Below are 14,845 nucleotides of genomic sequence, written 5' to 3'. Positions count from 1 at the left end.
GGAGGCACACAGCCCAGAGAAGGCTTGGTTCAAATCCTGGCTAAGCCATCACTCTCTGCACACCCTGAAGACCAGTCTAAAGTCGAACTGTTGTACCAAATTTCTAAAAAGACGTGAAGAGCCTTACCTGCCAGGAAGGGAGGTTGTGGGGGGCAGCATCCGGCCAGGTGAGGGCTCTGCATTCCCTGCCGGCTGGTGATGATGGCAGAGGAGCAGCAGTGGAGAAGGTGCTCCTGGTTCCAGGTCTCGCAGAGAAGCTGGGGAGGTCCCCATAGGTGCTGGACCACCCCCCGACAGGATGGGTGGCTCTTGCACTCAGCTTTGCACAGGCCTCTGAGACACAGGCAGGGAAGGGCTGACCGATACAAATGCAGGCACCAAGGGGGCTGCATGAGGAGGTGATAGACAGGATGAGCTCTGGAGGAGGAGGCCCCCACAGTCCTTACCAGTCTTTGCATGGTGGCCCCTCTGGTGCCAAACACCTGCCGCCCACAGTGGGAAGTCTCAGCTGCTAGAGAGCCTGGGAGGGGTCATGCGCTGGGGCCCTGCCCTTTGCCCTGTAATTTGCCACACCCACGCGCGCGCAGCACAGTTTCTCTGTGACACGTATACCATGGACTCATCACAAAGGCCAGGCTGAGGACTCCCCCCTCCAGTGCATGCTTGACCACGAGAGGAGTCAGAAGCTAGGGAGGCACTCTCCCAGTTTCACACTCTATTCTCTGGCGTTTTGGTGTGCAATCAATACTGTATGGGCAACTACGCTCCTGTATTCACTACCTGAGCTACCTGCTCAGGTGGTCAAGCCTGGGAAGCTGGTACCAACCAGTCACCTCCCACTTCCTTGCGCAAAGGAGAGAGAGGTGATGGGCCAAGAAGAGCCCAGGGAAGGCATGACAAAGGAGGAAGGCCACGCAGAGGCCGAAGGACAGGACGATGGTCTGTACCACAGTGGGGATGTGACAGCGACACCCAGGCCCCAGGAGACCAGCGGGGTCCTCACATCCCTGCAGTGCAGTCCTGAGCCTCCAAACCTCCTTCCGGTGCACCCAGAAGGCAGCTTCCGTGAGAAAGCCCAGGGGTCTCGGCTGAATTCCTCCGGAAGCCCAGCCGGCACTGGTGGAGACGGCCAGCCTCCCTTGCAACCTGGGCCCCTGGCCACGGTGCTCTCTGCCCCAGGTCCGTGCTGCAACCTGCTGCCCGAGAGGCCAATAGAGGTGCTGGGAGAAGACCACCGACCCAGCTCCCCAGAGTCACTGATTTCCGGGAAGGTGCTGCAGCATAAACAACCTTCAGACACCCCACGGAGAAGCTCTTCGCCCCTGGGATCTGCCAGCAGTAGGCACCCCGTCAAGCGGAAGACACCCGTGCCGCTTTTTCTGCCACTGCCGCCACTGCTGCCACCACTGCCACCACCGCTGCCTCTGCCGTGGGGTCGCAGCAACCTTCCCCCTCCTCCGAAGCTTCCAGGCATGACTCTTGCCAAAACCTGGGGCACCCTGAAACAAAGCATGCAGCGTCAGCGGAACAAAATCCTGAAGGATGCAAGGAAGGCCATGCGACGCCACAGTGTCCCTCCGCCTGCCCCAGGGACGACAGGCTCCCTGATTCCGGTCAGTCACACTTTGGCGGTCCCTCCTGCTACCAGCAATTTGGCCGACCGGAACTCCAGATTCCTCAATCTGGCTGGCCGTCCACCTTGCCTGACAACTTGTCTGGATCAGGGGGCAAGATACACAGCCCCCGTGTACTCTCACGCTGCTATTGCTGCACGTGCTCGTCTTCCTCCAGTTTGCAATCCCATTGTGGGAATGAACCTTGAGAAGGATGAAGGCACTCGGTGTTCAGTCAGAGCAGCACCCCCTTTTACTTCTGACCTCTCCAAACCACTGAGCACCCCAACCCTCTCCTTACCACCACCCTCCTACAGAACTGAATCCCCAACACCCATGTGTGTAGATCCTCCCCCTCCCTTATCCTTACTCACCCCTCTTCCAAACCCTCCCATCGCCCCCGCTGTTCTGACTGTGCAGCCCATCCCTGCTACTGCCGTCCCTTTTCCCACCACAGTCCCGGCATCTGGAAGTGTGACCTCCCCGTCTTCTTCAGATCCGGGCATCACAGCCATGGACACTACACCCCCTTCTAAAGCTATGATTTTTCGGTCTCCCCCAGGGATTGGGGTGCAGCAGACACACACTGCACAGGGACCAGGCAGGACACTCTCATTTGTGCCCATGGTCTCCAGCCGCGCTGGGGCTCCGGCTGCCGTCTTCCCCGGGCCCTCATCTGGGGCTCCGGCTGTCGTCTTCCCCGGGCCCTCATCTGGGGCTCCGGCTGCCGTCTTCCCCGGGCCCCCACCTGGGGCTCCGGCTGCCGTCTTCCCCGGGCCATCATCTGGGGCTCCGGCTGCCGTCTTCCCCGGGCCCCCACCTGGGGCACCGGCTGCCGTCTTCCCCGGGCCTTCATCTGGGGCTCCGGCTGTCGTCTTCCCCGGGCCATCATCTGGGGCTCCGGCTGCCGTGTTCCCCGGGCCCCCATCTGGGGCTCCGGCTGCCGTGTTCCCCGGGCCATCATCTGGGGCTCCGGCTGCCGTCTTCCCCGGGCCCTCATCTGGGGCTCCGGCTGTCGTCTTCCCCGGGCCATCATCTGGGGCTCCGGCTGCCGTGTTCCCCGGGCCCCCATCTGGGGCTCCGGCTGCCGTGTTCCCCGGGCCATCATCTGGGGCTCCGGCTGCCGTCTTCCCCGGGCCCTCATCAGGGACTCCGGCTGCCGTGTTCCCCGGGCCATCATCTGGGGCTCCGGCTGCTGTCTTCCCCGGGCCCCCACCTGCGGCACCGGCTGCCGTCTTCCCCGGGCCCTCATCTGGGGCTCCGGCTGTCGTCTTCCCCGGGCCATCATCTGGGGTTCTGGCTGCCGTCTTCCCCGGGCCCTCATCAGGGACTCCGGCTGCCTTCTCTGTTCTAACTGTGCAGCCCATCCCTGCTACTGCCGTCCCTTTTCCCACCACAGTCCCGGCATCTGGAAGTGTGACCTCCCCGTCTTCTTCAGATCCGGGCATCACAGCCATGGACACTACACCCCCTTCTAAAGCTATGATTTTTCGGTCTCCCCCAGGGATTGGGGTGCAGCAGACACACACTGCACAGAGACCACGCACGACACTCTCATTTGTGCCCATGGTCTCCAGCAGGGCTGCAATTTGTAACCATCCCTTTGGCTCCCGAACCAACCCGCAGCCCATATTTGCGAGCACTGATAAGCAGCAGAGAGGCTCTGTCTTCCCCAGCCCCCCATCTGGGGCTCCATCTGGGGCTCCGGCTGCCGTCTTCCCCGGGCCCTCGTCTGGGGCTCCGGCTGCCGTCTTCCCCGGGCCCTCGTCTGGGGCTCCGGCTGCCGTCTTCCCCGGGCCCTCGTCTGGGGCTCCGGCTGCCGTCTTCCCCGGGCCCTCGTCTGGGGCTCCGGCTGCCGTCTTCCCCGGGCCCTCGTCTGGGGCTCTGGCTGCCGTCTTTCCCGGGCCCCCACCTGCGGCCTTGGGTCCTGGTTTCCCCAGGCCCACTATCTAGAACTCCAGCCTATGTCTTCCCCATCCCTCCCTCTTGGGTCCGGCCGCTGTCTCCCCTGTCCCACCCCCCCATCTATGGCTTTGTGTCCTGTCTTCCCTCACCCCCCCATCTATGGCTTTGTGTCCTGTCTTCCCTCACCCCCCCCCCCATCTATGGCTTTGTGTCCTGTCTTCCCTCATATCCCCCCCCCCATCTAGGGCTTTGGCTGTTTCCCTCAGTTCTCAAATTATGACTTTGGGTCCTGCCTCCCCCAGCCCCCCAACTATAGCTTCAGCCCCTGTTTCCCCCAGCCCCCCAACTATAGCTTCAGCTCCTGTTTTCCCCAACCCCACATCTATGGCTTCAGCTCCTGTTTTCCCCAGCCCCCACCTATGGCTTTGGCAGTTATCTATGCTCCAGCAGATGGCATCGCGACAGATGCCAAACCAGTCTTTGACACAGATGCTATAGAAACCACACCTGCTCCTCAGACTGTTATTTTCCAGTCTACCTCTGACTCCAAGGAGAACCACTACCCATATCACGTGGCTGTTCTTGGTTGTGAGAACACAGCACCCAGTGGCAGCAATGCCTGGACCCAAGCCTCGACTTATCTACCTGTGGAGTTGGTCATCAGAGGTACCCACATTTCAAGTGAAGCTTGAAACCCAGAAACTTGGACTCAGAACTCACCCTTTAGCCCACATCTGGGGCCAACAATAGGAAGAAGCCTAACAAGTCTATTCCACTGGGAAACCCATTAGCCCTAGCACAAGATAAAAAGCTAACCTCTTCTGCAGTCCAGCCACCCAGAAGAAGCATAATGGATTCAGGTTTGCCAGATCCCCTGTCTGAGACCACCACCATCAACATGCAGCCGGCCTTTGTGTACAACTCAGATATTTTCCCCAGGTATGTATCTGCTACTACTGGTTTTGGAGAGGATACCACAGTGCCCGGTACTGGACACTGGTACTTGTCCCTTCACACAAATTTCTCCTCTATGGTGATGGGATTTGTAACTGTAGCTTTTCTACACTCAGGTGGCTCCTGAGTGCAGCGATGGGAAGTGGTAACACCCCGACCTCTAACCTCTAACCATAAGGATGGCAGTGTCCCCTGCCATCACTCTACCACCTGGATTCGGCTCAGGTAGACCCCAGGCATTTGGATTCAAGTTAGAACCAGATATGTGCCCAGATGCTGGGAGGGCGGCTTGCCCTTCCTACTGCAGCAGCCATGCTGCACTGAGATGCCCCCAGGTGATCTGGCCCACAGTAGGAACACTAATGGTGCTGGGTGCCCCACACAGTTCTGTCCAAAAGTTAGGTGGGCCAGATGCTTCTGAATAAGTGAGGCCTAGGGCATTCACACCAACCCCAAAACTCCCACCAGCCATAGAGGCTGCAGGTCCCATCAACAGTGGGCCTGATGTGGTACTGCAGACAGCAAGCTACCGTCTCCAGTCCTCTGCCAGAGCTGCCCCCGTCTAGGGCCCCAGAAGTTTTTTACTCACGAATGGTCCCCTCCTCCCAGAGTGCAGGGGACAGTCCCTGGAGGAGGGTCTGAGTGAGGAGGGGCAGACAGTAGCATCCAGCGGGGAGAGAAATGACAGGAAGGGGTCCTCCCTCAGGTCACAAGCCAGCGAGGACTAAAACTGACCTGGGTTTCCTTGAGACCTCCCTCTCCCTGCCTCCTCACCCACAGCCCTGGCAGGTAGCTTAGGTCCCTGGGAAGAAGGGGGTCAGTTCCATCTTACCTGTGGTTTGGGGATAAGGCAGTCAAAGGAACTTGTTTTCATTTCTAAATTATTCCCATGAAGGTGGCCTGGTCCTTTCCTATTGTCCTTCAAAAGTTCTCTCACAGGAGTAATGTGTTCTCTCTTTCCTCATGTGGCTCAACCCTCTCCTCTGAGGAGGTGGTGAGGGACAGCGCTAGCCTGCGAGGAGGAGGAAACGTGGGCCTCAAGGCCCCAGGTGCAAACACTCGAAGAATCAGGGCCAGGCAGACCAAGGAACAGTGAAAGCCTCCAGCGAGGGGCAGCCCTCCTGCTGCTCTCGTGTCCTGAGTTTCATTTGCCACTATGGGCTTCCCTGGGGGCTCACAGAGTAAAGAATCTGCCTGCAATGCGGGAGACCTGGGTTCGATCCAGGTTTCAACCCCTGGGTCAGGAAGATCCCCTGGAGAAGGGAATGACAACCCACTCCAGTATTCTTGCCTGCAGAATCCCATGGACAAAGGAGCCTGAGGGGCTACAGTCCATGGGGTCACAAGAATCGGACACGACTGAGCGACTAACACTTTCATTTTCATGGCTCACGAACCCCTGCTTCTGAAGGACTTGTTACAAATGTTTCCCAGACACCATCCCAGTGGGTGAGGGTGGAGCCCAGGAACATGCAGGTTTAACAAGTTCCAGGTGATTTCCATACAGGTGATCTGTTCACCATGCCTGGAGAACTTTGATGAGCCCTTGCTACGGGCGTACTAAGTCACTTCAGTTGTGTCCGGTTCTTTGCGACCCTATAGCCCACCAAGCTCCTCTGTCCGTGGGATTCTCCAGGCAATACTGGAGTGGGTTTCCATGCCCTCCTCAAGGGGATCTTCCCCACCCGGGGATTGAACACATGTTTCTTTCAACTCCTGCATTGGCAGGCGGGATCTTTACCATTAGCGCCACCTGAGAAGCCGGAGCCCTCCCTACTCACCCCCATAAACATCCACACATTTCCCCAAACAGCTGCACGTTCTTAAGGAGAAGTTCGTCCTGCTCACTGCGAAGATCCAGACTATGGAGGAAAGGGCCTTGCTGAACAAGCGCCGGGACAGTGCGCCCATCCTGCAACAGAGGGTCACTGGTCATGGGAGGCCCATGTACGAGGGTCAGGCCTGGGTGTTGGCAGCTGCTGCTTGCACAGGTACAGAGCAGACTTGCCTGCCACACCCAGGCAAGTCACCTTGGCTACCGCACAGAGTGTCTGCCTTGCTTCTTGCATTGCCCGGTCCCCCCTGCCCCGTGACATCTCCAAAAGCAGCCACTGCCTCCACTCCGCAGCATCCCCCACCTCCACCACACCTGTGCCTGCTTCCCATGCGCCATCTGGCCAAGACAGTTTTTCCCCAGCCACTCCTCCCAACCAACTTCTGCTCCTTTTCCCAGATTCAGCAAAGCTGGGCCCATCTGGCGAGCTCTGCTCCCAAACTCCCCAAAGCTCCTGCCTGCCTCTGCCCCGGAAAAGCCAGTCCCAGCGCTCTGTTGAAGCCCCCCGCTGTCCACTCCACCTGCTGTGTATCTTGTCTGTTTCTCATTACTTGGCCTGCACGTAGCCTAGGTCGGGCGGGTGTCAGCTCCCGTGCCCCTTCTTTCCACAATGTCACCTGGCATTTAGGACCATGAAAGTGCCCGGTGTCCAGAGGAGACACTGAGAACGCTAGCCATAGACCCCATCCCCCGCGTCCCAGGCCTCTCTGGTGCCCTGACCCTCTGCCCGCTTGCCCGCAGTGCTGCGAGGCCTGGGAATCCCTGCCCGTGTCGTGACCGCCTTCACCTCCGCCCAGGGCACCGGCGGGGGCCTGCTGGTAGACGAGTACTACAACGAGGAGAGGCGGCGGAATGGAGAAGGCAACAGAGGCAGAGCCTGGTGAGAAGCCCAAAGGGGATGCCTGACGTCCCAGACCTGAAAGGGCTCCAAACCCGCAGGCTCTCATCCACGGGAACTCCCCGCCCCAAGCAGCCCTGCTTTGAATAGGCCTTCCGGATTCTGGAAGGCAGGATTCCGAAGGTCAGGGTGAATGTGAGATGCACGCCCCTTCCTGGGAGTGTTGGAACCACTCGTCCGCAGTGTCCTCCCAGCCACTCAGTATCAGCTCTGTCATCTCCAGGGCTGCTTCCGGACTTCCCCCCCCCCCCCAACTTGTATTGTTCCCTTTGCTTCAGGATCTTCCAGACTTCCACGGAGTGCTGGATGGCCCGGCCTGCTCTGCCTGAGGGTTATGACGGATGGCAGATTCTATACCCAAGTGCTCTTAAAGGAGGTGAAGGTAAAGCCTGGGGTGGGCCTAGGACCCCTGGGTTACACAGCGCTGCAAGAGTACAGGGAGTCCCTTGGAGAGGAAGCAGGGGCAGCAGGTGGTCCATAGTGGGTCTGCAGCCCCTAAAACAGAAGGGGTGGCAGGACTGATGGTGAGCAGTGGGATGCCGGCCCAAGGCCCCCCAGGAACAGAACAGTCACAGAGCCAGGCACGCAGGAAGTGCTCAACAAAGGCAGCCTGCTCCTGTCATGTCTGCGCTCAAGCTGGCTTAGGAGCTCCCATGTCCTCTGTAACTCTGAGGTCTCGTCCAGCTTCTGAGAGGGCGCCTGCCATAGACCATGACCAAAAAGCTTTGTCACTACAAGTGAGCCTCACCTCCTCTGTGCCCTCAGAAACCCTGCCTAGTGCCCACCTCTGACCTTGATTCCAGCAGAGGGGCAACAGGGCGTTAGGATGGGGACAGAGGTTTGGCTGCTCTGACCGAAGCCAAGGTCTGGCTGTGGTTCCTCTCACTCACTGACGTTTCTCTCCCTCAGTCCTGGAGGCCTGTGATCTGGTCCCAGTCAGAGCGGTCAAGGAGGGGATAGTGCAGCTGAGCCTGCAGCAGCAGACATTTTTGCCTCCATAAATGCCTCATGTGTGGTCTGGAGGTGCCGTGAGGACGGGACCCTGGAGTTGACTGACTGCAACCCTAAGGATTTTGGCAATAATAGCACCGAGAATGTGGACGGTGACCGCCGTGAGGACATCACACAGAACTACAAGTATCCTGAAGGTACCAGGCAGTGGGGGTCCTCTCAGGTGGCTCAGAGGTAAAGAATCTGCCCACCAATGCAGGAGATGCCAGTTCGATCCCTGGGTCGGGAAGATCCCCTGGAGTAGGAAATGGCAACCCACTCGTTTTCTTGCCCAGAAAAATCCCTTGGACAGACTGAACGGATGCAGTCTGTGGGATTGCAAAGGGTTGGAGACGACTGAAGCAATTTAGTATGCACGCACCAGGTGGAAGAGGGCCCCAAACAGCAACAGAGGGAAAGGAATGGGCCAGACACATGCAGGTCAGGGAGACGTGCTGTCCGCTCCCCATCACATAAAACAGGACTGCTCAACCTTGTTTGACTTTACTCACATTTTGGACCAGATATCTTTGCTCTCTGGGAGGCTGTGCGACCTGGGACATTCAGAAGCCTTCCTGGTCTCTCTCCTCTAGATGCCAGCCCCTCCTCAACCAGCACCACCAGTTGTGACAACCAGAAATGTCTCCTGACATTTCCAAATGTCCCCTGGGGGCAAAATTGTCCCCAGCTGAGAACTACTGCTATAGAACAGAATACTTAATACCAAGCCCAGGTGACTTCCCTGGTGGTCCAGTGGTTAAGACTCTGCACTTCTACTGCAGGGGGTTAATCCCTGGTTGGGAAGCTAAGATCCCATATGTCACATGTGGCATGGCCAAAGACAAAAGAAAAACCAAGCCCAGCTGCCAGGAAATATTCTCTGTCTCCTGCGGTATTCCAACACTCCCCACCCTCCCTGTGGATTCCCCTCCATATTAGTTATTAGAGTGCCCCGCGGCCCTGTCCTCCCATTTGTCCAAACAAGGAGGCCTGCACTGTTCTTGAGCCTCCCAATGGCACCCTCACCCCCATCTCCTCATCTCCTTCCCCGTTGCCTGCAGGTCACTCAGGGCCTCATCATCTCTTTTCTAGAGGATTATAGTAGCCTCCTAACTGGACCCCTGCCTCCAGTTTCCCCATCATTATTCCATCTCTAACTTACAGTTTCCAGAGTGAGCTTCCCAGGACACAGATATGTTTATGTGACAGAATATTCCTGCTCCAGAATATTCCATGGCCTCCATTTCCCTTGGAATAAGTCCAAACTCCCTCACTTAGGAAAATACAAGTTCCTGCAACTTGGGCAAAAACTAGCTTTCCCACCGTTCAAGGGGCAAATTCACAGTACTTGAAGAACTTGACCCCTGAGTGACTTGGAAGAGACACACTGTATCTGTGGTGAGTTTGTCTAACACAAACCTTTCTTTTAACTACACGTGGCGCAAGAGGTTTGCAAGGCTCTTGTGGCCTTGGGCAATTTGAGCAGTAGTGGGTCAATGAACCTTAATCCTGAGCTTTTATTAGAAGAGTCTATACCTGCTGGGTAAGAGGCCTGCTTTGTTTATTCCATTCTTCAGGATCTTCTCAAGAAAAAGTGGTGCTGGAGGAAGTCCAGAAATACGTAATGAAACACAAGAAAGATGGTACCATCTATCCTCCTTGTTGTGAGACTGATGATCCTCTACATCTCTTTTTGAAAGCACCGAGTTCCCTAGCCCTGGGAAAGAATGTAGAGTTCTCTGTGAACTTGTTAAAGCCCAGGGACCAGGAGAAGGACGTGTAGCTGGCAGTTGGGCTGCAGGCAGTGTACTACAATGGCGTCCTTGCTGCCAAGCTCTGGAGGAAGAAGTCTGTCCTTACACTCAGTGCCAACTCAGGTAATGCTCTGGGGCCCTTTCCCAACACTCTACACACCCAGCTCCCACCTGTATGGCAGCAGCCATACAGCAACCCCTGCAGATTTGAAGACATGGTTTCTAGTTCCTGATGGGCTCGCTCGCTCTCTGTCTCATTCAGTACATATTTACTGAGCTTCACACAGGAAAAACAAAACCCACAATTCTGATTGTAGTCGTTTGAGTCAACAGACTATGGAGCAGGGTAAGAAGTGTTTGACGAAGTAAGCACAGTACAATGGTGGATTAGCATCTCTCCCAGGCAGGAGCAGGCTGCCCCCAGGTAAATCAGGCTGCCCTGGGTCTTGAAGGATGAGTAAGGCAGTGTCAGACAGAGAAGTGAGTCATGGGCTTTCCAGGCAGAAGGGACATATGCCCAGGTTCTTCCTCCTCCTTGAGAATCTTATGTAATTGATCTGGAGCCGGATCCAGGCACTGGACTTTTTTCAGAGCTCCCTGTGTTATTCTAGGGTTGAAATTCTCTGGACTAGAGCAGCTAGTTCTGCTCTAGTTCTCATGGAAAAGTTCTCCAACTTTGCTGCATGTAAGAACCAACTGGGGGAAGTTTGATGCTCACCTTGCACCCCAGACCAATTAAGTCAGAAACTCCACAATTTGACCCAAACATCAAAAATATTGTTAAGTCCCTGGGTGACTCCAATGTGCAGGCAAGAGAATCAGTGGAATAGAGCTTGTTTACATGATTGCAGCTCCCTCCTGACTGGTCCCCCTGCCTCCAGTCTTTCCACCCTGTTCCCTTTCCAAGAGTGGGAGGAGTGGAGTGGGGGAGTTGCGTGAGAGCCAGACTGGGCCAGATCTTGAAGTGGCTTGTAGATGCTGCTCAAGAGTTGGGTTTTATTCTCTGGGCAATGCGGAGCTGGTAAAAGGTTTTAACCAGAGGAGTCAATGGGATTAGAAATTCATTTTTGAAAAAGAACTTTTGGTAGAATGGAATGGAAGGGGTCATATTAGAGTCATGTATCTCAGCCTTGTCTGTATGTTGAATCACCTGGAGAATTTTAAATATACTGATTCTTAGGTTTCTCGGTCGGAGTCTGTTTTAATTGACTTGGGGTGTGGCTTGGCATTGGGAATTTTTAAAGCTTCCCATATGATTCTAATGTGTATCTAATGTGTATCCAACAACCACAGATTAAAGTTGGAAGGTTTTGAAAAAATCGAAGGACAAAGTAAACTAGCAAAACTTTTCAAATGAAGTCATATTATAGAAGTGGGCTAGATTGAACTTGGGTATGCGGCTAGAAGGTGCTTCCAGTTTGGATGAGCCTCTAAAGTAGGGCCAATGGGAAAGAACAGGTTTGGGGAGAAAGATGACGCGTTCTGTTTGTTGCGTGTTGGGTTTGAAATCCCAGAAGACATCTGAGCTGTGATGGACAGTAGGCAGCTGGAAACCTACACCTGGTATTTTGGATAAAGTCCTGGATGGGGGCAGGGGCGAGTGGGGAAGGGCTGAGAAAATGAGAGGGTGAGGAGGAAACCCAGGCAGCACCAGCGTGTGTGCAGGCACCAGACAGGGAGACCTAGAGTGGGAGACTAAGTCAGAGAGGAGGAGGGGGAGCCCAGCACGGCCAGCGGAGGGGCTGGGAGAGGTCAAGGCGGGGACGCCTCTACTGACAGGGAGGTCGGTGGAGAAGCAGTAGGATCCTGGGGCTTAAACTGACCGAGAGCTGAGGAGGTGAGACAAGGTACGCAGTCCTTCGTGGAAGAATGGATGGAAAAAGAAGAGAGGTTGGGTGGCAGACGGGGACACTCGGGAGAGGGAAGGTGTTCTTTGTTTTAAGATGACAGAGAGCAGAACCTGCTTATATGCTGAAGAAGAATTAACAGAGAGAAAAAGACAAAGCCTCAGGACAGATGGGTTATAATCGATGGTGCGACCTCTGAGGAAATGAGACACAACTAGAATAATTACAGCTCACATTTATTGAGCACTTATTTTCGGCAAACATGATGTTAAGTGTTCTGTATGCATTATCTCATTTATCCTCATAATGACCTTATGAGGCAGGAACCATTATCATCCCACTTTACAGATGAGGAGACCAAGACACAGAAAGTTAAATAAACTGCCCACAGTTACACAGCTAAGCAGCGGTGGGGTTGGGATGGAGCACTGATCTAAAAAGCAGAGGACAGGATCTGCGCACAGAGGGGGGCCTCGCCCTGGAGGCAGTGGCAAGGAGGGAAGCGTGGCTTCATTTTCTCTGCAAACGGGAAAGAACAGAAGCAGAGAAGGGGAGGGGACCAAGCAAGCATATATCCAGCCATGACTGGGTGGCAGGTCTGAGGCCAGCACTTAACAACTGTCTCATGAACCAGAAGCCATCCCGCCAGGTAGGTGTTACTACTAGACAAGGGGACTGAGGCTCCACTTGTCGTCCACAGGGCCCTTTCCAGAGCCCTGTGGAGGCGGTCTACCAAGAGTGTTGTGCCCATGGTGCTGATACTGGTCTTGGGTGGGTTGCTCGTTGTTTTATTTTGGCTGCCCCTGGTCTTAGTTGCAGCATGCGGGCTCTTGGTGGTGGAATGTGGGAATTGTTGTTTCCTGACTGGGGGTTGAACCTGGACCCCCTGCCTTGGGACCACGGAGTCCTAACCACTGGACCACCAGCCAAGTCCTTTTGGGTGGGTTCTTGAGCGAGTTCATTCTGAAATTGCTGTGAGGAATGAGGCATCTTTCTGGCGTCAGTGAGGCCCTGATTCCTGGGAGTCATGTGTGAAACCACTGCTTGTCTCTGGGGCACTCCTGGTCCCTGACTCCCCCTGTTACGTGTTTCAGCTAAGAAAATCTCTACCTCCCTGTTCAACTCCAATTTTGAACAAAGCCTGCCAGAGAATAGCTTCCTCAGACTCACTGCCATGGCAACGCACTCCAGCCTTACCTGCTTCGCCCAGCAAGACATCGCCATTTGCAGACCACACCTTGCCATCGAGGTAGGCACCGGTCCTTCCCCAAATCGCTGTGTTTGCTGCTATTCAGAAAGAACAGAGCCCCTCAAGCTTCAGAGCAGGTGACCGTGCTGAAGAAACTATCAGGAACTGCTGGGTTGAGAGCTCCTTCTCTTGAAAGAGACGATTTCTTATAGATGATACTAAGATTTAAATCTTTCCACTTTAAGTAAAGGTTTCTAAAATTGGAGTCTTCTCAGTGGCTGCCTCCAAACTTACAAAGATAATAGCCTACGGTCATTTAGCACTTTATACAATACCAGTGTATTTTCACGTTTTACTTCTTTGAATACAACAGCCCTGGGAGGTGAACTCTTCCCATTATTCAGATGAGGAAAGCATCATGCCTACAAATCTTAAAAATGGCCTGTCTTAGAGGCTTAGGGCTCTTAGTCCAGTCCTCTTTCCACATGTGTACTCGGACCAAAATGAATGTGACTTGGTCTCTGCCCTGGAGGGGGTTACAGTTGGGCAAGGGTGCCACCACATGTGGTCTTCTATGTAACAGCTTTCAGAGGAGCAAAGTCACTCTGGCACAAGTGAAGTAAAGAGGCCTATTTCCGGCTGGGGGTTTGGGAAAACCTCATGGAGAAGGTGGCATTTGTGTCAGGCTTTGAACAGTAGGTGAGCTTTCAGTGCAGAGGAGGGAGAAGGCCATTGCAGATGGAAGACTGAGTAAAGAGGCCCAAAGGAAGGGAGCCTGAGGGCTGTGCTGGGGCTGGGAAACTGTCCACAGAGGCTAGGGTGGAGTCGGGTAGGACAGATGAGCCCGGGATAGATTGGGGTTAGATTGTGACGGGCTCTGAAGGCCAACCAAAGCTGAATTCTGAAGACAATGCGAAACCTTCCAAGGTTTCCAAGTGAAGGAAAGGCACCATCAGTGTTGTCAGTGATGGATTAAGGCTGAGAGGACATTCAGAAGACCACGTAGAGGGGAGGGAAGTCAGCAGTCGAGTTTAGGTGAGGATGGTAGAGATAGGAGAATAACCAAGAAAGGGTTCAGGACACTAGCCAGGAGGGGAAGGCGTGACTACAGCTCTGTGCTCTTGGGATCCCCCATAGATGCCAGAGACAGCAGAGCAACATCAGCCCCTGATGGCCTTGGTCAGCATCCATAAGCCTCTCGATGTTCCCTTGGAAGACTGTGTGGTCTCCATCTTCAGAAGGGGGCTCATTCAGAGAGAAGAGCTACAGGTAAGAGACCACAAGCTTCTCCTCCCACAGAAGTGTCTCACCCTGTCAGAGAGGAAGAACCTGGGCTTCCCTGGTGGCTCAGATAGTAAAGAACGGCAGGAACCCAGGACTGATGACAGTTTGCTATGTCCATGAGGACAGAGCAAATACCTGCCAGAGTTGACCTAAAAGATCAGGGCCTCTCTCACCCTGGGGCCACCAATGTTTACTGGGTACAGGAGAGAGGGGGGCTCTGTGCCCCTTGGGCACCTGATGCTGGCTGAGGCCCTGGTCATGCAGAGAGGGCCTGGGGATTACTGATGAACGCAGGTGAGGGGGTTAGGGAACATCACAGGCAGGAGCTGCACTCTACCAGTGAGAACACAGCACAGGATTTCATTTCCACATCCCTTTACTCCTATTCCCTACTCCCATTCTCTCAGATCCTTGTCTTAGTATGTGTACAATGTGTACTGTTGCTTCTCGAGCCTGTATTTTTAAACTATATAAATGTCAGGTCTAATTCATTTCACTCAGAACAGTTTTTCACTCACCCACAGGTCGTCCATTGCTTCTGTTACAAATTACTCCGTCACGTATACCCCTGCTTCCC

The 14,845-nt window shown here is 54.8% G+C and overlaps 1 protein-coding gene and 1 pseudogene across 1 annotated transcript; both read left to right on the top strand.

Moving 5' to 3' along the window:
* The first annotated feature begins 659 nt into the window (after window positions 1–659).
* On the top strand, window positions 660–4,210 carry LOC148776509 (uncharacterized). Its single transcript, XM_088840193.1, has 2 exons — window positions 660–3,326; window positions 3,764–4,210. The coding sequence occupies exons 1-2, from the start codon at window positions 660–662 to the stop codon at window positions 4,208–4,210; spliced, it is 3,114 nt and encodes a 1,037-aa protein (XP_088696319.1).
* A 1,151-nt stretch (window positions 4,211–5,361) lies between these two features.
* Window positions 5,362–9,977, top strand: LOC148776508 (protein 4.2-like; annotated as a pseudogene).
* Window positions 9,978–14,845: the final 4,868 nt, after the last annotated feature.

The sequence above is a fragment of the Moschus berezovskii genome, chromosome 9, assembly GCF_049115385.1.
Source record: "Moschus berezovskii isolate FMDL1 chromosome 9, NW_MosBer_1.0, whole genome shotgun sequence".
Classification (NCBI taxonomy): Eukaryota; Metazoa; Chordata; class Mammalia; order Artiodactyla; family Moschidae; genus Moschus; species Moschus berezovskii.
This window is presented reverse-complemented; position numbering and strand designations above follow the sequence as displayed.